General features: G+C 47.8%; 1 protein-coding gene across 7 annotated transcripts in view; it reads left to right on the top strand.

Annotated features, from left to right (window-relative positions):
* IPPK (inositol-pentakisphosphate 2-kinase) overlaps nucleotides 1–22,077 on the top strand; it is a 69,199-nt gene that overhangs the window by 23,463 nt on the left and 23,659 nt on the right. For all 7 annotated transcript variants that reach the window (XM_023743627.1, XM_023743630.1, XM_023743628.1 and 4 more), the window contains 5 exons: nucleotides 9,842–9,900; nucleotides 10,173–10,245; nucleotides 13,517–13,796; nucleotides 14,763–14,913; nucleotides 15,528–15,630. In XM_023743627.1, coding sequence (XP_023599395.1) covers nucleotides 9,842–9,900; nucleotides 10,173–10,245; nucleotides 13,517–13,796; nucleotides 14,763–14,913; nucleotides 15,528–15,630 — 666 coding nt within the window. The remainder of the gene's footprint in view (nucleotides 1–9,841; nucleotides 9,901–10,172; nucleotides 10,246–13,516; nucleotides 13,797–14,762; nucleotides 14,914–15,527; nucleotides 15,631–22,077) is intronic.

Here is a 22,077-nt window from a genome sequence, read left to right as displayed (position 1 = left end):
TGCTTTCAACCCTCAGCAGGAGAGTTGCAACTTTGCCTTAGCTTTCACTTTCAGAGCCTCTGATCGGCAGGAGGTGAGGGCCTTTGCAGGTCTTTGCAGAGCCTGTGCCTGGCCATCTAGATGCCCCAAGATGTGCTGGAGTTTTTACACCCTGTGCACATCTCACCCCTCAGCTTTTTCTGTTTAGCTTCAGGTTTAGCCTGTTGTTTGCCACAACTGTTATTCCCCATTGCAGGCAGCTATGAGATTGAAACAATTGCCTCTGAATCGTTTTCATAAGTGCCCCTGGGAAACAATGCCCCTTTGGTGCCTAGTAAGCTCTGAGACAGGTCAGTGAGCACAGCAAACCAAGAGATTGATTGGTGAGGTAATTGAATGCGTATTCTCTGGCCCTGTCCCGCCCTCTGCAGGCTGCCAGGCTTCTGTTTTCACCAGGACTGCTGGTTTCCAGGGTTCCCTTGGAGCTAGACGGGGGAGTGGGGGGGGGGAGTGGGAATAGGACATTAAAGTGCCACAAAGCTCACAGTTCTTACTTAGATTTGGCTGTATTTCTTGAGTAAATGCTCCCTAGATTGTTGCAAGACTTTGGTTAATTTTCAGAGTTACAAAAATTTTAATTGATTCTGACAGTTTTGCAGTTTTCTCATTGCTCATATGGGGGAGAGAATTTCCAGAGGTTCTTACTCCACTGTTTCTACTGACTTAATACCTGCTCATTTAACTGATAAAATATGGAATTGTATGAATTAGGTCACCTGCTTTCTCAGAGGTAACTCATGTTATCAGTTTGTACATCCTTCCCGACTTCTTCCTGTGCCGACAAAAATAAACATTATGCAGTGGAAGTGAGGTGATGCCATCTTTATACATATCTGTGCTCACATGTGCCTGTATACTCATTTCTAACGCAAATAGAGGGTCTTGCCATGTGCAATTGTTCTGCTAATTGCTTTTTTTCACTTAAATAATCCTTAAGGATTGTTTGTTGTGCAGCCTTAAGGGTTTTTCTTTGCATATTGTATAAGTATGTGAAACACATATCCCTTTTTTTCATTTTTAAATGTATTTTATATTGTTGATAGTATTACAGATATTTCCCATTCCCCCTCCCATCCCCCTCCTCCCAGTTCCTACCCAACCCCAAGTCTTTACCACCCTATTGCCTGTGTCCATGGCTATGCATATCCGTATATATAAAAGGCTACGTGTCTGTCCTTCCCTCCGACCGGTCACTATGACGCGCACTGACCACCATGGTGCATACGTTCAATGCAGGAGCTGCCATGACGCGCACTGGCCATTTAAAAATAAACAGCACCATGGACCTGGCGCTGACAAACCAACACTTGGCTTCCCCCAAGTGGGACACAGGCCCCACCACCACTCCAGAGCAACACCCCACCAAATCGCAGCCAACATTGCCGAGACCCATGGCACAAAATGGGGCCCACAGCTCAGCCCGGAACGGTCGCTGTGGCCGCCAGGTAATGACGTCACGTAGCAATGCCTGGCTTCCTCTCCCTAGCGACTAGCCTCCTTGGAGTTTCTTCAGCCCAGGAACATGACTTGCTTTATAGCCAGGTGCAAACATTTTACACTTTAACCAAATATCTGTGAAGCGTTTTCACGTGCCTCATCTCATTTGATTCTCACAGAAGTCCTGGAGTAGGTAGATAGGAGACTTGGTAGAATCCTATTTTCTTTTCATTAGCCAGAAAACAGAGATTTAGAAACTTGACCCAACTGAAAAGAAGTAAGAAATGGAGGAACTTGAAAATGACTTCAGGTTTTGTTACTGCGCAGAATATAATCAAACACTGCTGCAGTTAAATATTTTACCCTTTGTTCTCCCTGCGTGATCTACAATAATAATCTGCTTCATGTTGATATTTACTGCTGTGTTGCTGACAATTATCTGAAAGAGAAGTTGGGGTGCTTCACTGGGCTGGATAAAGTTTAGCTAAATCAGAAAGCAGGTCTAATTAAGCAAGTTCATTCTGCATATATAAAAGGCTAAATTGACTTGCGCATGCGCGGTACATCTAAAGCTCTCGCTGACACCATTCACACGCGTGTGTTTTGATCTGTCATTGTCAGTCTTGAATTTGGTTGACACTTCTGTTATTGAGAAAGGGTTAATAGCAATATTAAAATATTTTTTCTAATTAATTTCCTTCAATATGTACAAATCCATGCACCAGGACACTAGTAAGTATATAAGTTCTTTGGTTTATCTCTTCTCGTCCCTCTAGCCCCACATCGAGGTATGTCAGTCTGTTCTATGCCTCCCTGCTTCAGGTCTTATTTTGTCCGTCAATTCATTTTGTTCATTAGATTCCACAGATAAGTGAGATCATGTGATATTTGTCTTTCTCAGTTTGGCTTATTTCACTTAGCATAATATTTTCCAGGTCCATCCATGCTGTCCCAAAGGGTAAGAGATCCCATTATTGGTATATAAAAATGCCATCGATTTGTGGATATTGATTTTGTATCCTGCTACCTTGCCGAGTTCATTTATTAAGTTTAGTAGTTTCTTGGTAGAGTCTTTAAGGTTTTCTATGTATAATATCATGCCATCTGTGAATAATGATAGTTTTATTTCTTCCTTTCCAATTTGGATACCTTTTATCTGGCCTCCTTGTCTGATTGCTGTGGCTAGGACTTCCAGTACTATGTTGAATGAAAGTGGTGGAAGCCGGCATCCCTGTCTTGTTCCTGTTCTTAGGGGAAATGGTTTTAGTTTTTTTGCCCATTTTAGTATGATGTTGACTGTATGTTTGTCATTTATGGCCTTTATTAAGTTGAAGTATGATCCCTCTATTTCCACTTTACTGAGAGTTTTTATCAAAAAAGGGTGCTGTATTTTGTTGAAAGTTTTTTATCTTTCAATTTGTTATGTGATATATCACAGTTATTGATTTGCAAATACTGTACTAGCCTTGCATCCCTGGAATAAATCCCACTTAGTCATGGTGTGTGATCTTTTTAAAATATTGCTGGATCCAATTTGCTAATATTTTGTTTAGGATTTTAGCATCTGTGTTCATCAGGGATATTGGCCTGTAATTTTCTTTCTTTGTAGTACCTGTATCTGGTTTTGGAATTAGGATAATGCTGGCTTCGTAAAAAGAGCTTGGATTTTTTTTTTTGCTCTCCAGTTTGGCTCAGTGGATAGAGCGTCAGCCTGCGAACTGAAAGGTCCCAAGTTCGATTCCAGTCAAGGGCACATGCCCGGGTTGTGGGCTCGATCCCGTGAGGGACTTGTAGGAGGCAGCAATCCACCATGATTCTCTCTCATCATGGATGTTTCTATTCTCTCTCTCCCTCTCCCTTCCTCTCTGAAACCAATAAAAATATATTTTTTTAAAAGAGAGAGAGAGCTTAGAAGTGTTGCTTCCTCTTGGATTTTTTGGAATAGTTTGAGGAGTATAGGTGTTAGTTCTTCTTTGGATGTTTCATAAATTCTCCTGTAAATCAATCCAGTCAGGGACTTTTGTTTGCTGGAAGTTTTTAAATTACTGCTTCAATTTCATCCGTTGTCATTGGCCTACTCAGGTTTTCTGATTCTTCCTGATTGAGTTTTGGAAGATTGTATGTTTCTAAGAATTTGTCCATTTCACCCAGGTTGTCCAGTTTGTGGGCATATAGTTGTTCATAGTCTTTTCTTACAATCCTTTGTATTTCCGTGGTGTCCGTTGTTATATCACCTCTTTCATCTCTGATTTTATTTATTTGGTTCCTCTCTCTTTGTTTCTTGATGATTCTGGCAAGGGGTTCATCAATCTTGTTTATCTTTTTAAAAAACCAGCTCTTGGATTTATTGATATTTTGGACTTTTTTTTTTTAGTCTCTATGTCATTTATTTCTGCTCTGGTCTTTATTATTTCCTTCCTTCTACTTCCTCTGGGCTTTTCTTGCTGTTCTCTTTCTACTTCATTTAGTTGTTGGGCTAGATAGTTTATTAGTCCTTTTTGTTGTTTCTTGAGGTAGGCCTGTAGTGCTATGAACTTCCGTTTCAGCACTGCTTTCGCTATGTTCCATAGGTTTTGAGTGGTTGTGTGTTCATTTTCATTTGTTTCCAGGAAGTTTTTAATTTCTTGCTTGATCTCATTGGTAACCCATTCATTGTTTAATAACATGCCATTTAGCTTCCATGTATTTGAGTGTTTTTGAGTTTTGTTATTGTAGTTGATTTCTAACTTCATGCCACCGTGATCTGAGAAGATGCTTGGTATTATATCAATCTTCTTGAATTTGTGAATGGGTGAAATGTTCTGTAAATATTGGTTAGATCCATCTGATCTAGTGTGTCATTTAAGGCCTCTGTTTGCTTGTTAATTTTTTGTCTTGAAGATCTATCCAGTGAAGTCAGTGTGGTGTTAAAGTCCCCAACTATGACTGTATTGCTGTCAGTCTCTCCCTTAAGGTCCATCAAGGGTTTTTTAATGTACTTCAGTGCTCCTATATTGGATGCATATATGTATATAAGGGTTCTATTTTCTTATTGAATCATTCTGTTTAGTATAATGAAGTGGCCTGCTTTGTCCGATATGAGTATTACTACTCCAGCTTTTTTTCCCTTTCCATTTGCATGGAATATATTTTTCTAGCCCTTCATTTTCAGTCTCTGTGTATCTTTTTTGTTCTGAGGTGAGTCTCTCATAGACAGCACGTATATGGGTCATGTTTTCTTATCCATTCAGTCACCCTATGTTTTTTGAGTTGAGCAATTAATCCATTTACATTTAATGTTATTATTGGTAGGTATTTATTTATTGCCATTTTTATTTTCTTTATGCCTATGACCCTCTCTCTCCTTTTCTTCTTCTTAAAGCAGTCCCTTTAACATTTCTTGCATTGCTGATTTGGTGGTAGTGTACTCCTTTAACATCTTATTCTGTGGGAAGTTTTTATTTCACCTTCAATTTTATATGATAGCCTCGCTGGATACAGTAGTCTTGGATTTAGGTCATTGCTTTTCATTTCTTCGAGTACTTCATGTCACTCCCTTCTGGCCTGAAGTGTTTCTCTTGAGAAGTCAGTTCTAATGGGAACTCCTTTGTATATAATTTTCTCTCTCTCTTGCTGCCTTTAAGATTCTTTCTTTGTCTTTAACATTTGCCATTTTATTATTTTTTAGTCCTTACCTCAGGATATTTTTCCATTGATTTTTAGAGAGAGTGGAAGAGAGAGGGAAAGACAGAGAGGAATATTGATGTGAGATACACACATCAGTTGGTTGCCTCCTGCATGTGCCCCAACCAGGGCCCAGGCCGGGGTGGAGCCTGCAATGAGGTATGTGCCCTTGACCAGAATTGAACTTGGGACCCTTCAGTTCACAGGCCAATAATCTATCCACTGAGCCAAACTGGTTAGGGCTAACATTTGCCATTTTAATTATGATGTGTCTAGGTGTGGGTCTCTTTGGGTTCATCTTGATTGGGACTCTCCGTGCCTCCTGAACTTGTATGACATTTTCCTTCACCATGCTGGGGAAATTTTCTGTCATTATTTCTTTAAACAGGTTCTCTGTTCCTTGCTCACATTCTTTCCCTTCTGGCATTCCTATAATGTGGATGCTTTTATGTTTCATGGTGTCCCAGAGCTCCCTTAAGCTATCTTCCTGCTTTTTGATTCTTTTTTCTATTTGCTGCTCTAATGGGTATTCATTTCTACCTGTATTCCAAATTGCTGATTCCTTACCCTGCTTCATCCAGTCTGCTTTTAATCCCTTCTAGGGTGTTCTTCACATAAGATATATCATTATCATTTCTGTCTGGTTCTTGGACTCTATTTCCCTTCTCATGCTGTTGTAATTTGCACTAAGTTCCTTAAGCATCTTTATAACCATTGCTTTGAACTCTATTTCTGATAGGTTTCTTGCCTCCATCTTGTTTAGTTCTTTTTTCTGGAGATTCCTTCTTTTCTTTCACTTGGGGTTGTTTCTTTGTCTCCCCATTTTAGCTGTCTCTTTATATTTGCTCCTATGTACTAGATAGAACTGCTATGCCTCTCAGTCTGTGGGATGGGCTTACATAGAAGTTGTCTTAAGGGGTCTAGTGGTGTAGTCTCTTTGTTCAACTGAGCTGGATGCTCTAGGAATGCTCCTTATGTGCATTGTTTGGGCTCTCCTATAATTGGGACTTGATTGTTGATGTCTGTTTGTGGGAGGGATCTCCTCTCTGACTAGCTTCCAGTTTCAACCCCAATGTCTTCCTGCCACCTGTCCAGTGGTCGGGGACTCCTTAGCCCAGAGGCTGGGTCTGCCTTGAGCCTCACACCTTGGTTGACCCTGTTCTGAGCTGTACTTCCTTCCCCACGGAGCTGGTCCTGCTGGTGTCACCTGCAGGCACTTGGGGTCCTGCTGGCTTTTGCTTTTCTGAGCAGTCTGGGATGGTGTCTGTGGTGGAGACCCAAACTGCTGTTTTGACTAATTAGATCATTCAAAGACTCAAAGCCTCTAGAGAACCTCCTCTGTCTGCAAACTGATTGGATTCAGTCTTGAGTAGCCTCAGGCAATTGTCCACAGTTTGGGTGAAAGGTTTTCCAACAGGGTGGGACAACTGCTTCTGCCTATAGGCTAATTGTTATTCTCAGTCTCTTAATGAGCCTCAGAAACTCCACAGGGTGGAGCAAGGGGCTTTCCAATAGGGTGGGCCAACTGTCTCCCCCTCCCAACCCTCAGGTACAAAACACCTGGATAGCAAATGTCTGTATGAGAAAGATGACCTCCACAGCATGAGGGAATGACTTAGTACAGGAAACTGGGGTGTCTACCTTCTGAGGTCTAGCTGCATAGCCCGCAACCCTGACTTCTGCTCAGCTCCAGTCCACTCTGTCCTTCCTCTGCCAGAGCCCAAGGTGAGTGGCTGCACATGGAATTTTGTGCACTGGCCCTTTAAGAGGGTCCCTGCATTTCTAGCCGTCTCTCCCTGGCCCACAGCAACCCTGCTGCTTTTCAGAATCAGATGTTCTGTGAGCACCTTTCTCAGTTCTGGTGCTCTCTGCTGGGGGGCCCAGCTTAGGGTTTAGAACCCAGAGTTCTCAGTGGCAACCCCTCCCCCAGCTGAGATCTCTCTCCAGACCTTCAGCTGCTGTCTGTGGGCGCCCGGCCAGCCCTTTCGCGCCTCCACCCCTCCTGCCAGTCTCTGTGTGGTCTCCACTTTCTGTCCTTGGTTATCAGGGTTCTCTCCAGCTGGTCTTCAGTTGATTATTCAGGAAGTTTTTCTCTATTTTAGTAGTATTTCCAGTTTGGTCCTGGGAGCATGTCTGTGAGCTTCCACTTAATCCACCACCATTTTTAATCCCTACATATATCCTTTTTATTCTCTCTCTTTTTAAATATATTTTTATTGATTTCAGAGAGGAAGGGAGAGGGAGAGAGAGATAGAAACATCAATGATGAGAGAGAATCATCTATCAGCTGCCTCCTGCACACCCCCTACTGGGGATCGATCTGGCAACCTGGGCATGTGCCCTTGACCAAAATTGAACCCTGGAGCCTTCCGTCCGCAGGCTGATGCTCTATCCACTGAGCCAAACCAGCGAGGGCTGTTGTTTTTTTTTTATTAAGTAAGTGATAGCATATGCTTTGTTCTGCAAGTTGCTTTTTGCCTTGGATAAATTTTGGTGATTTTTAGTTCTACCTCTTTCTTTTGGTGGCTGCATATCATTTATTCATTCCTTCACTGAACATGTGTCCTGTCATGTCCTGGCCCATGAGAGCACATCTACACTAATAAAGACAAAGATGCTAATTGACCGTAACTTTGTTACGCCCTAAGCCACGCCCACCAGCCAATCAGAGAGACTATATGCAAATTAACCCAACCAAGATGGCGTCCGGCAGCCATGGAGCTGGAGCAAGCAGGAGGCTTGGTTGCCCAGGCAATGGAGGAAGCCAAGCTTCCTGCCAGCCCTGAGCCAGCTGTGGCCTCCGCTAAAGGCAATAAAGTTTCAATTATAGAAGATAAACAAATCCCAGATACCTGCTTCCAGCCAGCCTCCACTGGGAGCTTGGGTGGCTGGGGGTTGTGGCCAGCCTGCAAACAGCCATCAGCCCCTCACCCAGGCTGGCCACACCCTCATGGGGTGAGGGTCCCCGTTGGGGGGCTTAGCCAGCCTGCAAACGGCCCTCAGCCCCTCACCCAGACTGGCCAGGCACCCCAGCAGGACCCCTCACCCTGAAGGGGCTGTGGCCAGCCTGCAAACGGCCCTCAGCCCCTCATCCAGTATGGCCAGGCACCCCAGTGGGGACCCCCACACTGAAGGGGCTGTGGCCAGCCTGCAAAAAGCCATCAGCCCCTCACCCAGACTGGCCAGGCACCCCAGCGGGGACCCCCCACCCTGAAGGGGCTGTGGCCAGCCTGCAAACAGCCCTCAGCCCCTCATCCAGTATGGCCAGGCACCCCAGTGCGGACCCCCACACTGAAGGGGCTGTGGCCAGCCTGCAAACAGCCATCAGCCCCTCACCCAGACTGGCCAGGCACCCCAGCGGGGACCCCCCACCCCTGAAGGGGCTGTGGCCAGCCTGCAAACGGCCCTCAGCCCCTCACCCAGTATGGCCAGGCACCCAAGTGGGGACCCCCACACTGAAGGGGCTGTGGCAGCCTGCAAATGGCCCTCGTCCCCTCACCCAGTATGGCCAGGCACTCCTATATAATAAAAGGGTAATATGCAAATTGACCCTAACAGCAGAACGACTGGGAATGACTGGTCACTATGACACTATGACACACACTGACCACTAGGGGGCAGATGCTCAATGCAGGAGCTGCCCCCTGGTGGTCAGTGAGCTCCCACAGGGGGAGCTCTGCTCAGCCACAAGCCAGGCTGACGGCTGCCAGTACAGCGGTGGTGGTGGGAGCCTCTCCCGCCTCCTCAGCAGCAATAAGGATGTCCGACTGCAGCTTAGGCCTACTCCTCGCTGGCAAGTGGACATCCCCCAAGGGCTCCCGGGCTGCCAGAGGGATGTCTGACTGCCAGCTTAGGCCCGCTCCCCCAGGGGGCAGGCCTAAGCCAGCAGGTGGTCACCCCCGAGGGGTCCCAGACTGCGACAGGGCACAGGCCGGGCTGAGGGACCCCCCGCCCCCCCGAGTGCACAAATTTTTGTGCACCGGGCCTCTAGTGTACTATGATTTACTTAGTTGTTTCTAGGTCTTGCTCTTATTGATATAGCAGTGAACATCCTTGAACCTGTGATTCCTTGTAGATTTGCCAAGTCAGGATAATTTTTAATTTTTTTAAAATTTGTTTTTATTGATTTTAGAGAAGGGAAGGGACAAGGAGGAGAGAGATAGAAACATCAATGATGAGAGAGAATCATTGATTGGCTGCCTCCTACACACTCCCTCCTGAGAATCAAGCCCAAAACCCGGGCATGCGCCCTGACTGGGAATCGATCTGGTGACCTCTTGGTTCATGGGTGGACACTCAATCACTGAGCTGCACCAGCCGGGCCCACCTTTTAAATTTTGATGGAAACCAGCAAGTGGCCTTTTAAAAGGTTGTGCCAATTTTTCTTCTCATTGACAACATGAAATTGCTATGAACCACACCTGGATATTATAATTTTAAAGATTTATTTATCTGGTTACCAGATTTGGCCATGTCACTTTAAAAAGGCGTTTGCTGCTGCTTCCTGCTCATGTAGAGGCTGGGCCGGCAGCCACATGGGAACCTCAGAGGAGGGCCAAGCACCCACCTCTGCCAGTGAGGGTGTGTCCCTGAGGTGGTGATACCTGCTGGGACTCTTATCATCTCAGCCACTTGAGCTTGTGCTAAAGTCACCTCAGTGCTGCTCTCAGTCCCATCATGGACACGTGTGGTTTCTTCACAGGTGGCAACTGGGAAGTGGAAGCAGATCAGTAAATACTGTCCCCTCGATCTCTACTCAGGGTAAGAGACTGTCTTTGTCCCTAGTGCCATCTTCCCTGCAGGTGGGGTGGTTGGGGGTGTTCTGTGAGGAGTCATGGGGGTGTCCTGTGAGGGGTTGGGGGTATCCTGTGAGGGGTCACGGGGGTGCTTTGCCAGGCGGGTGGAGACAAGGTGCTCCTCCCCTGAGAGTGGAGACCCACAGCCTGTGCACCAGGTGCCCCAGCCACAGCTTGGCCACAGGCAGGGACTGCAAGGCCCGCTGCTGACCCTGCGCATCATCCTTTCCGTTTTAGAAATAAGCAGAGAATGTACTTTGCCTTGAAAAGCTTGTTGCAGGAGGCACAGAACAACTTGAAGATATTTAAGGTAAGAGGTGCTTCTGTGCTGTGGCTCTCCCACAGTGGAGCCCGCCATGCCAGGCTGAGCAGTGCATCCTGCTCTGCTCCCAGCCGGGCGGACACACAGGGTGGGCCTTCCAAGAGCATCCCAGGTGCAGCCTCACCCCCAGGGTGTGGGCTCCCTGACCCAGGTGCCTGGGCTCTAATCAGCCCCGACCTGGGTCTGGGGTGAGGACAGGCCTGGGTGCCTCTGAGGCCTGGCTGGCATCCGCCTTCCCAAACCTGGAAAAGGGAGACCTCAAAGTCAGTTTGTGTGTTTAATTCTTATAAGGACTTGAGGAACTCTATGTTTGAATTAGAAGATAGATTTCTTTCCATCGGGGGACTTATCTGGAACCTGTGGTCAGGCTGGCATTCTGTCTGAGGTGGCCTTTCTGGCTGCCCTGCCAGCTGGGCCCCGGACAGCTTGTCCTGCCCTGCGCCCCAGGCTGGGCCTCAGACCTGGGCCGTCTGCTGCTTCTGTTGGCATCAGCATGAAAAAAATCTAGAGTTTGGGAGAATTGTCTCAAAAGGGATGGATTAAGAGAAGGTACACAGCATGGCTTTTAAAAATAACATCTGGAGCAATGCAGTCCGTTTTCTCAAGTGCCGTCACTTTTTTAAAATTTTATGTTTTCATTGACTTTAGATAGAGAGAAACATGGATGAGAGAGAAACATTGATCGGCTGCCTCCTGCACGCTCCCTCCTGGGGATCGAGCCCGCAACCCAGGCATGTGCCCTGATGGGGAATGGATCCTGTGACCTCTTGCTCATGGGTCAGTGCTCAACTAGTGAGCCACCCTGACCCGGCCCAGGTGCCATCACTTCTCCTGAGCAAGCTGAGGTGCTGCAGGTCTCGCCTTCCGTGCCGCGCCGCTCCCGGTATGGAGCAGTTTCCTGGCCACACTCGGCACCGCCATCCTACTGTTCGTGTTCGTCCACGTGTTGTTCATAGACTCCATGACTGTGGCTCTGTCCACCCCAACACTGGTCATTTGTGAAACTTTGCGGGGACATGTGGAGTGACATGGAGCCTGAGTTGATGGCTCTCCTCCAAAAGTCACATGAGGTCCTTGAGCAGCTGTATCTGTGGGGGTAAAACTCCGTGCCCTCTGACTTCAGATGCTGGGGAGAAGAGGTCTTCCACCTCTGGGCTTGCTCAGCCCTCCTGGGCTGGGAGGGGGACCAGCCTCTCGGGCCAGTGCTGCCACCGCACTGGGCCTCGCACTGGGCCTCAGGCTCAGTCCCGGCCCCCTGGTGCCAGCTCAGCACATCCTCTTGGCCTGTTTTCCTCCTGAGAACTACTGCCTGCCCTTTGCCTGGCACACCCTGCTCCGCAAAAGGCCCATCTCAAGGGTGTCTCTTATGGCTTCCCTGGCCTTGGCTGGTCGTGGCCTTCGTTGTGTCCCCATCACCTTGGACACCCACTGAGCTCTGGCAGTGCCAGCAGGGCCTCCCAGGGAAGCTGCATCGCGTTGGTTCCCAGGACTTTGCCGAGGGAGGCACACCTGTCTGCACGCCTGTGGGTTGACTTGGCCACCTGGGGCGGAGCCGGAATGTCCTGTCGGTATGCCCTGCTGCTGCATGACAGGCACTCACACCTCAGCTCTGCCGGGGAGAGCAGCGGGGGCGGCTCTGGCTCAGGGTCTCTCCTGAGGCTGCTCCCAGCGAAACCCTGGCTGAGCCAGTCTGAGCTCCCGGGGCTTCAACCACGCTGCTGTGATCCAAGAAGAGAGCCACAGTGCAAGCCAGGCACCTTTCATCCCTGATCCATGAAAGACTACAGCTGGACACGCTGCCACTCTGCCCTATGCTGTTGGTCACATGGACCAAACCTCTGTAAAGTGGAGAGAACCTCGGGGTGTGAATATCAAGGGAGATGGGCCTTTGGGCACATCCTGCAGGCTGTTAGTCACACCTTCTCACAGGCAAGGAAACGAGGCAAGAGGTTCCACTCCCGTGGGATTGGCTGCTGCTCACGGGGTGGGAACCAGGGTTCTCTTAGGGCCTTTTCACCAGACACCATAGACCAAGCATGTCAAACTCAAAGGCTAACACAGGCCAAATAAAGAAGGTTTAGGTGTATGTGGGCTGCAAAAAAACAAAAGCTTCAGTTTTCATAGAAATGTAGGTTTATTTCGATAGAGACATGCTGAATACAAAGGGCTGAAATAAATGAGTCATCGTTTACATAAAATAACAACATTTTAATAATAATTAATTTTTTTTTTAATTTAATTTTATTTTTTATTTTTCGCTAAAAGTATTACAAAGGGTATTACATAAGTGTCCTTTTTTCCCCCCATAATTAATATTTTTTCTTGAACATTAACTTACCAGATACTGAATAACTTCACAAATTAATAAGCGTGACACAAATAAACCTATTTTTCTTGTTCTCCAAAAGCGAAATGTTTCCTGTTGCGCACATTAAACAAGTCAGTCCAAGACTAATGACGTGGCCATCGGCTGCTAAAATATTCGCTGCTAGTATTAGTGGAAAGAAATGGTGCGCCTGCGCGTAAGCTGTGTAAGGGAAATGAATGCAACCCAATTATAGTAACCAGTCATTAGCAAACGTTGTAGTTCGTTATTAATAATTATGTATAACAGGATATTGTAAAAATTAAGTCACGAAATTTTTATTAAAACGTTTCTTACATACCGTTAAATTGGCTGGGCGGCAAAAATATTCGTTGTGGGCCGCATGCAGCCCGTGGGCCGTGAGTTTGACAGGCTTGGTGTAGACCCCGTAAAAGTCATGGGCTAGGCCCACGGGGGGTTCCTGTCAGCAGCCTGTGAACACCGGTACCACAGGGGTTTCTTTGCTGGATTTGGTTTAGAAGGCAGGATGGCCTCTAAGGCGAGGGTTTCACACCCACCCTGGCGGGACCTGGCCCAGCCTTTCGCAGAGGACAGAGTTCTGCAGAACTGGCCATCCACAGCGTCTACACTGCCTCGCAGTTCCTCTGCTCAGGCCTGACGGACAGTGTCTCAGGAGACAGTGTCCCTGCCTCTGCAGTCCCGGCGGCCAGTGCGCTCTGTGTCTGGCCTGAGGGTTTGTACTTCGGTTCAGGACTCCGGTCTCCCGTTTTTAGAGCTTTTCTTCTATCCTACCTTCCAGTGGGACTTGCCTTTTGGTCCGTGACAGGGTGCGCGAGAGTGGGCTCCCCACCACCGCAGCACTGTGTGCAGGCCCCAATGGGCACTGGTTGATGTTCGGTCCCTTTGCCTGCCTGTCCTGTTTCTTTCCTGCAGAATGGGGAGCTGATTTATGGCTGCAAAGATGCCCGCAGCCCCGCAGTTGACTGGCGGGAGCTGGCACATCACCTGAAGCCGTTCTTCTACCCGTCCAACGGCCTGGCCAGCGGGCCCCACTGCGCGAGGGCCGTGATCCGGGAGCTGGTGCGCGTCATCACGCGGGTGCTGCTCAGTGGCTCGGACAAGGGCCGGGCAAGTGCCCTGAAGTTGGGGCCTGGGTCCCCAGGGCCTTGTGTCTGTGAAGCCAGCCCCTTCAGCAGGAGCCTGCGTCACCAAGGTAGGCTGGCAGGTGGGCAGAGCCCGGCGTCGCCTGATGGGGTCCTGCCTGGTCTCACGGAGCTTCTGCAGGAGCAGTCCGGGCCCCACAGGCCTCCCCAGAGCCAGCCTCCCTGCCTCTGAGCCCTAGGTGGGGAGGCTCCCTTCTCATCTCCGACGTGGGTGTGTACATGGCAGCCCAGATCTTTCCTACATCACTGTCCACCGTGTCAGTGTTTGCTGAGTGCTTTTTCCACGTCCTCCTGATCCATCCTCTTTGTGAAGCTGGGGCAGGCTTCCTCGGCCTGTTCTTAGGCACAGAAGTTGGAGCCCCACAGTGCAGGCCCTTTGCAGGGGGAGGGGAAGGTGCAGGGCCAGCAGGTGCAGGGCTCCTGGCTCTGGGCGCTCCCTGCTTGAGGGCCTGTTCCTCACAGACTCACCAGGAGCTGGCTGTGACTCGGTGGCCTCTGGGCTTCCAGGTGGCTAGCTTGAATTTTTGTCCTGAGTGTCCCCACGCTCCTCGTTTGCCCCTGTGTCATCCGCCAGCAGCTCAGGTCTGTGGCATGAGGAGCTGACTAGGAAGAGGAAACTGCGGTTTTGCTGCGGTCTGAGTTCTGGTGGGGCTGTGGGTGACTGTTAGAAGTGAGGTCACCCAGGCACAACCTAAACCACCACCCTCCGCGTGCCACCTCTTCTCCACGTGGGCTGTGGGTCGGAGCTCCACAGACATGCTCTCTCACATTTGGGGCTGTTAACATGGTCACTTTAAATGTTGTGCCTTATCTGAGAGCCATCTCTCTAAACAGCTCTGGGTTGGTGTGATGGAGTTGACGGATGCTGCAAGGGAAGAGAGGCACAGAGCGAGATGTGGGTCACCTGGCCCTGTGCACGTGCCTGCAGCCCAGCACCTCTGAAGCGGGCAGCCTGTGCCTGCTGCCGACATCAGTCCTTGACAGTAACCCTCCTTCTCCCCGGATGTTCTTGTTAGGAAAAAGCAGCCTGGAGCACTCGGGGTTGCCGAAGGGCTGTCTTCTGTACCAAACCCTTCAGGTGCAGATGTTGGACCTGCTGGACATCGAAGGCCTCTACCCTCTGTACCGACGGGTTGAGCGGTACCTGGAGGAGTTTCCTGAGCAGAGGTGAGGCTTGGCCTGCGGTACCCCTGCCCCTCTGGGTCCAGGTGGGACCCCTGAGCAGCTCTGAGGGTGAGATGGGGTGAGGGTTAGGGTTCTCCAGTGGAGGACAGCACAGGGCTCCCAGGAGGCTGACCCAGCTGCCTTCCCTCCGTCCCTTCAGATGCAGGCCCGCCCCAGGATGGTGCTGTGGGGTCAGTTTCTGGAAAAGCAGCACGTCCTGGGGGTTGGACAGTCCACAGCCGCGGCTCTGGGTCCTGAGTCAGGGCTGAGCTGCAGGGGGCAGTGCTGCTCCACAGCAGCAGCCTGTCTGCCCGGCAGCCTCTGCCTCAGGCTTCCCTGTGCCCACCAGTCGGGGTGGCTGGGCCCACACAGGCGGGGCGGCAGGCGGCACCTGCCTCCCACTCTCCCTTCACACGGGCTCTGACTGGACGCCGTGTGTTAGGATCAGGACGTGTTCAGCTCAGCTCCCAGGCTCTGGTCTTGCAGGGTCTTCAGGGCAAAGTGTAGACTTGGAGGAGGAGGAGCCCTTTGAGCCAGAGGTGTGGTTGCTAAGCTGTTAGCAGTTTAAGAAACAGTCCCTGTGTCTGTGGCATCTTATTTCCGTCCCTTCCCTTCAGGAAAGCATTGCAGATCGATGGGCCGTATGATGAAGCGTTTTACCAGAAGCTGCTCGACCTTTCCACGGAGGACGACGGGACAGTGGCCTTTGCGCTGACCAAGGTGAGCAGGCCTTTCCGGAAGCGCACCGGGTGCTCCTTAGGCTCTCACACTGAGCTGGGCTTTCCTGAGAAACGTTTCCTGGCGGTTGAGGCAGAAATCGGGGACTGTAAAGAAGCATGGCTGAGGCTGTCCCCGTACGGACTGGCCTGGGAGGCTGGTTCAGGTGGCTCCAGTCTAGCCCCAGCTGTCTCCGCACCCCATGCCGGGGCCCGGGGCTGCGGCCACCTCTCTTCGCTTCCTTTTGAGAAGCTGGGGTACTGGCTGGCCCCAGCCGCCCTCTTGTGGCCTCCCTGGGGTCCGGACCCGCCCTGGGCTGGGTGGGGGGCTTTCTTCCTCTGCAACTCAGGCCCAGGGGAGCATGGGAGAAACTTTTAGGGAAGAGGCCTAGTCCTGTTCTTTCTGGTTCTGTCAAACCAGGGAATTCAGAACCTCCATGGAACTAGGTAGAAAAATATATCTTTTACTAAGTTAGCATTTCCTTCCATATGAATATGGCAATGACATCTATGAGGTGAACAGGACCCCGACTGCACCGAGAAATCAGACCTTTCATTTCACACTGCAGCTGCTGCCGAAGCTTCATGGAAGCTGTGCAGTCCTCATTCTGAGGTTTGGTTCTGTAGTTCTGGGTAACACATTTGTTTTAAAAATTGTGTCTGATAGGGTCACCTCTGTCCTTTATTTTCTGCATTGAAAGATGTTATTCTGAGAGGCATCCATGGGCTGCACTGGGCTGTCAGGTGGTGTAGATGCTGAAATGGGAGGTGACAGAGGCAGGAGCAAAGTGCTGACCTCCTGTGTGCACCGGCGGCGGCCCTGGTGCCGGGACGGCCTGTCCTGGTGCCCGTGCTTGTGTGTGGTTCCCACTGCGAGGCCTCACTGCTGTCTGGCCGAGGAGGGCCCTGCAAGGCCACGCTGTCAAAGCCGAGAGACCACAGTGGGCCTCAGCCTCGGCATCAAGCGACAGAATCGGACCCGTTTCTTGATTGTGGGATAAATAACAGCATTGCTTCTTTTTTCAAGAGGAAACAGGACTTTACTTCCTTTTTTATCCATTTCTATGATTTCAAAATGCCTACTAAATAAGCATGGATTACTTTCTAATTTTATTTCAGTTTTTTAACCTCATGTAAACATAATCTTGCACAGCAATGAGAATGGCTAAAGTCAGCACATTGCGGGGACACTGAGTGCGATGCAGAGAAGCAGGGTCACTCACACACACCAGCCCCTCGGGGAAACACTATTGCAGCTTCATACAAAATTACCCGTGCAGGCAGCCTGTGACCCCACTGGCACTTCTCTGAGGACAGGAGACTCATGCATGCCCAGAATCCAGGCTAGAATCTGGACTCAGCCCTGGTGTCAGCAGGTGACCTACAGCAGGTTGCCTGAACGCATTGCTGAGCAGTGAAAAGGAATGAACTCCAGATACACACAGCACTTGGGGAACCCCCCGGGAATCTTGCTGACTGACAAAAGCCAACCACAACCAGTCACACACTGTGATTCTGTTTAGGTGACTTTAAAAATATATACATACTAGAGGCCCGGTGCACAAAATTCATGCACGGGGCGGGGGGCGGGGGTGTCCCTCAGCCTGACCTGTACCCTCTCCAATCTGGGAGCCCTAAGAGGATGTCCTACTCATGTCTTAGGCCCGCTCCCCGTGGTTCTCTCTTCTCTGCCGACCTGCCTGCCTGTCTGCTCTCTGGCTCACCGCCGCGGCCAGGGGTAAGCAGGGCCCTGGTGTCTGCTCTCTGGCTCACCGCCGCGGCCAGGAGTAAGCAGGGCCCTGGTGTCTGCTCTCTGGCTCGCTGCTGTGGCCAGGGGCAAGCAGGGCCCTGGTGTCTGCTCTCTGGCTCACCGCCACGGCCAGGGGTAAGCAGGGCCCTGGTGTCTGCTCTCTGGCTCACCGCCGCGGCCAGGGGTAAGCAGGGCCCTGGTGTCTGCTCTCTGGCTCACCGCCGCGGCCAGGGGCAAGCAGGGCCCTGGTGTCTGCTCTCAGTGAGGGGCAAGCAGGGCTGACAGTACCGAACACTCCAGCGGCGGGGCTGAAGGGACTGGGTGCCGCCATCTTGTGGCTATGGGCGCCGCCATCTTTGTGACGGAGTGACGGTTAATTCGCATATTACCCTTTTATTAGATAGGATGTTTTTTTTTTATTTCCAGGAGAGGAAGGGAGAGGGAGAGAGAGAATGAAGCATCAACAATGAGAGAGAATCATTGGTCAGCTGCCTCCTGTACATCCCCTACAACCTGGGATCGAGCCCGCAACCCGGGCATGTGCCCTGACTGGGAATCGAACCATGACCTCCTGGTTCCTGGGTGGACTCTTAACCACTGAGCTACACCAGCCAGGCATAGGTGACACATTTGCAATGACAGAGATGGGTCATTGCTGTGGGTTGGGGAGGAGGGAGGAGGAAGTGAGTGTGAGTATAAAAGGCCTACTCAAGGGATTCTTGCTGTGTAGGACTGCTCTCTAACTTTACTGAGTTGGTGGGTGCACGAACTGCATGTTTGATCACACACATGCACACACGTGCACACACGCACAATGGTACGTGCAGAACTCTGGAGATGGGCAGGAGATGGAGCACTGTTCAGGGTCACTCTCCTGGCTGTGAGACTGTATTCAATCATTTCTGCAAGACGTCACCACAGGGCTGGGTAAAGGGCACTCAGGATCTCTGCCTTGTTTCTCATGGCTGCATGTGAACCTACACTTATCTCTAAACAAACTGTTTAATGAAAAGATCAAGCAGTGAGCACATTGTATAACATGTGGCCGTATTTCTGCCCAAGCAGTTGATATCCATGGTTAACAGTATGTCAGTGTCTTTTCAGAACTTTACACACATGCACACACATACACGCTCACACCATTTGGGGATTGCCCACTTTACAGTGCTGCTTGCTAGCTTGAGTTGAATGACACACGGCTAAGAGCTCTGTGCTATTTGTCTGAGGGAGCTAGAGTCTAGAGCAGTGCTTCTCAACCTTCTGGCCCTTTAAATAAAGTTCCTCATGTTGTGACCCAACCATAAAATTATTTTCATTGCTACTTCATAACTAATGTTGCTACTGTTATGAATCATAATGTAAATATCTGATATGCAGAATGGTCTTAGGCTACCCCTGTGAAAGGGTCGTTCGATCACCAAAGGGGTCGTGACCCACAGGTTGAGAACCGCTGGTCTAGAGGCTAAATCAGAAGAGAGCTGGGGAGCAGTGGGAGCTGGGGAGCAGGTGGAGAACATCCATTGGCCACAGATGTTGAAGTTCTTTCTTGAAGGCTGTTTATCTGATGTACCTCTGGTGAAGTGAGAGAGGAGGAGGTGCTGTCTTTATTCCCATGCTCAGGAAACAGCCCAGAGTGTATAGTATTCTGTAGCAGGAGTCGGCAGAGTTTTTCTACAAAGGGCCGGATAGTAAGTGTTTTAGACTTTGTAGGCCATCTGGACGCTGCCATTGTCACTTAGAAGGAGCCAGAGACAAACAAACAAGCACAGTGTGTTCCAGTAAAACTTTCTTTGCGAAAAACAGGTGGCGGGCTGGATTTGGTGCCCAGCCCATAGAGTGCTGCTGACCTCTATTCACTTTTGCTTTTAGTTTTTATATTCCATTTTTTTACAAGTTTGGAATTTACACATTTTTTTATTATTTTAGTGATTACTTATTCAATTTGACCATGGATATTTAAAGTCTAAAGTTAATTAATGACTTAACCAACCCCAAACCACGGCTACACTGGCAAGGGAAGGAATTGGGATACTTTAATTCCATGATCTCTCCCAACATGCATGCAGTTATTGTCTGCGATTCTATTTGTCTTATTCTTTTTTAAAATCACAATACACAGTCTTATTTTACACAGGTGTTTGTTTAGGCCTATCACATGTTTGCCCATATCTTATCCAACATTCTTGCATCTCAGATATTTCCTCTTTTTCCTTTTTTCTATAACAGCTTTATTGAGGTATAACTTATATGCCATACAGTTTACCTGCTTAAAGTGTACAATTCAGTAGTATTTACTAGATTCACAAGTGCAACCATCACCATAATCAGTTTTAGAACATTTCTTCAACTCAAAAACAAATTCCTACTCTTTAGCTACCATCCTCTGTCTCTCCATCCCTCCCACCCCTAGCTCTAAGCAACCACTACTGCTTCTTCTCTGCCTGTTCTAAATAGTGCATATAAAGGTGTCATTCAACTTGTGGTCCTTTATGACTGGCTTCTTTCACTTAGCTTAATGTTTTCAAGGTTCATCTATACCAGTGATGGCGAACCTATGACACACGTGTCAGAGGTGACACGCGAACTCATTTTTTTGGTTGATTTTTCTTTGCTAAATGGCATTTAAATATATAAAATAAATATCAAAAATATAAGTCTTTGTTTTACTATGGTTGCAAATATCAAAAAATTTCTATATGTGACACGGCACCAGAGTTAAGTTAGGGTTTTTCAAAATGCTGACACGCCGAGCTCAAAAGGTTTGCCATCACTGATCTATACCAATACTTTGTGACCAAGTAATATTCTATTTTATAAGATATACAAAATATAAATTTTGTTTATTCATTCATCAGTTGGTGGGCATTGGTTTGTTTCCACTTTTTGGCTACTGTGAACAATGCTGCTATAAATAATTGTGTACACATTTTTGTGTGGACATGTTTACTTTTCTTGGGTGTATGCATAGGAGTGGAATTGGTGGGTCAAATGGTAACTTGCTGTCCCACCAGCAGTGTAGGACAGTTCCAATTTGTCCATATCTTTGACAACACTTGTTATCTGTCCTGATTTTAACCATCCTTTTGGGTGTGAAGTGGTATCTCATTGTGGTTTTGATTTTTCATTTCCTTGAAGACTAAGAGCATTTTTTAAATTTATATCTTCTTTGGAGAAATCTTTTCAGATCCTTTGCCTACTTTTAAAATTATTTATTTAAAATTATTATTATTTATCTTGTTGAGTTGTAAAAATTCTGTATTTTGTGGATAGGAGGCCCTTATCAGATATATGATCTGCAAATATTTTCTTCCATCTTGTCAGTTGTCTTTTCACTTTTTTGATAGTGTCTTTTGATGCAAAAATATTTTTAATTTTGATGAAGTCCAATTTATCTATTTTATCTTTTTTATTTGTTCATGCTTTTGGTTGTCATATCTAAAAATCCATTGCTAAACTAAGGTAATGAATATGTTTCCCTGTTTTTCTAATAGTTTTATAGTTTTAGCTCTTACATTTGGTTCTTTGATTCATTTTGAGTTAATTTTTGTATCTGATTTGAGGTAGAGATCCAGTATCATCCTTTGCATGTGGATATCCAGTTGTCTCTGTATCATTTGTTGAAGAGATTATTTTTTACCCATCAAATGGTCTTAGCTCCATCGTGTTCCATTGCTCCATGTCTATATTTATACCCGTACCTTTTTTTGATTTACTGTTGAAGTCTTCCAGTTTTTTAACATGAGATGCTTTTTCATTTATTTAGATCTTTTTCTTTCTTTCAACAATCTTTTATAGTTTTCAGAGCATACATTTTGTATTTTAAGTTTGTTCTTGATGCTTTAGTCTTTTTGATGCTGTTGTAAATGGAGTTTTTTTTTCTAAATTCTGTTTTCAGATTGATCATTGAAAATGTATAGAAATACAATTTGTTTTTGTGTATTGATCTTTTTACTTGCAACCTCGCTGAATTTATTAGTTCTAATAGTTTTTCAGTGGCCTCCTTAGGATTCTTTCTATATAAGATAATCTGTAAATAGAGATAGTTTTATTTCTTCTTTTCCAATTCACATGCCTTTGTCTTTTTCTTGCATAAGTGCCCTGGCTAGAACCTTTAGTACAGTGTTGAATGGAATTGGCAAGGACAGACATCCCTAATTTGTTCCTGGCCTTATTGGGACAGTGTTCAGTGTTTGTCATTATGTATGGTGTTAGTGGTGGGGTTTTCACAAATATCCTTTGTCAGAGTGAAGACGCTCCCTTCGCCTCCTTATTTGTTGGGTGTATTTATCATGAATGGATATTGGATTTTGTCAAATATCTTTTCTGCATCAGTTGAGATGTGGTTTTTGTTTTTTATTCTATAGATATGGTATATTACATTAATTTATTCTTGGATGTTACAGCCAACTTTGCATTCCTGGGATAAATCCCACGTGGTCATGCATATAATCCTTTTATGTTGCTGGATGCGATTTGCTATTATTTCATTGAAAATTTTTGTGTCTCTATTTATAAGATATTGTTCGGTAGCTTTCATCTATACTAATAAAAGGGTAATAAGCTAATTAGACCAGGAGACCTTCTGGACATCCTTCTGGACAAAGCCATGGTGGCGGGGCCGAGGCAGAGGCAGTTAGGGGCGATCAGGTCATGAGGGAAGGGGCAGTAGGGGCGAGCAGGCTGGCAAGGGGTGCAGTTGGG

This window comes from Myotis lucifugus, unplaced genomic scaffold (assembly GCF_000147115.1).
Source record: "Myotis lucifugus unplaced genomic scaffold, Myoluc2.0 scaffold_404, whole genome shotgun sequence".
Classification (NCBI taxonomy): domain Eukaryota; kingdom Metazoa; phylum Chordata; class Mammalia; order Chiroptera; family Vespertilionidae; genus Myotis; species Myotis lucifugus.
The sequence above is the reverse complement of the archived record's forward strand: the minus strand, read 5'-3'. Positions and strand labels throughout refer to the sequence as shown.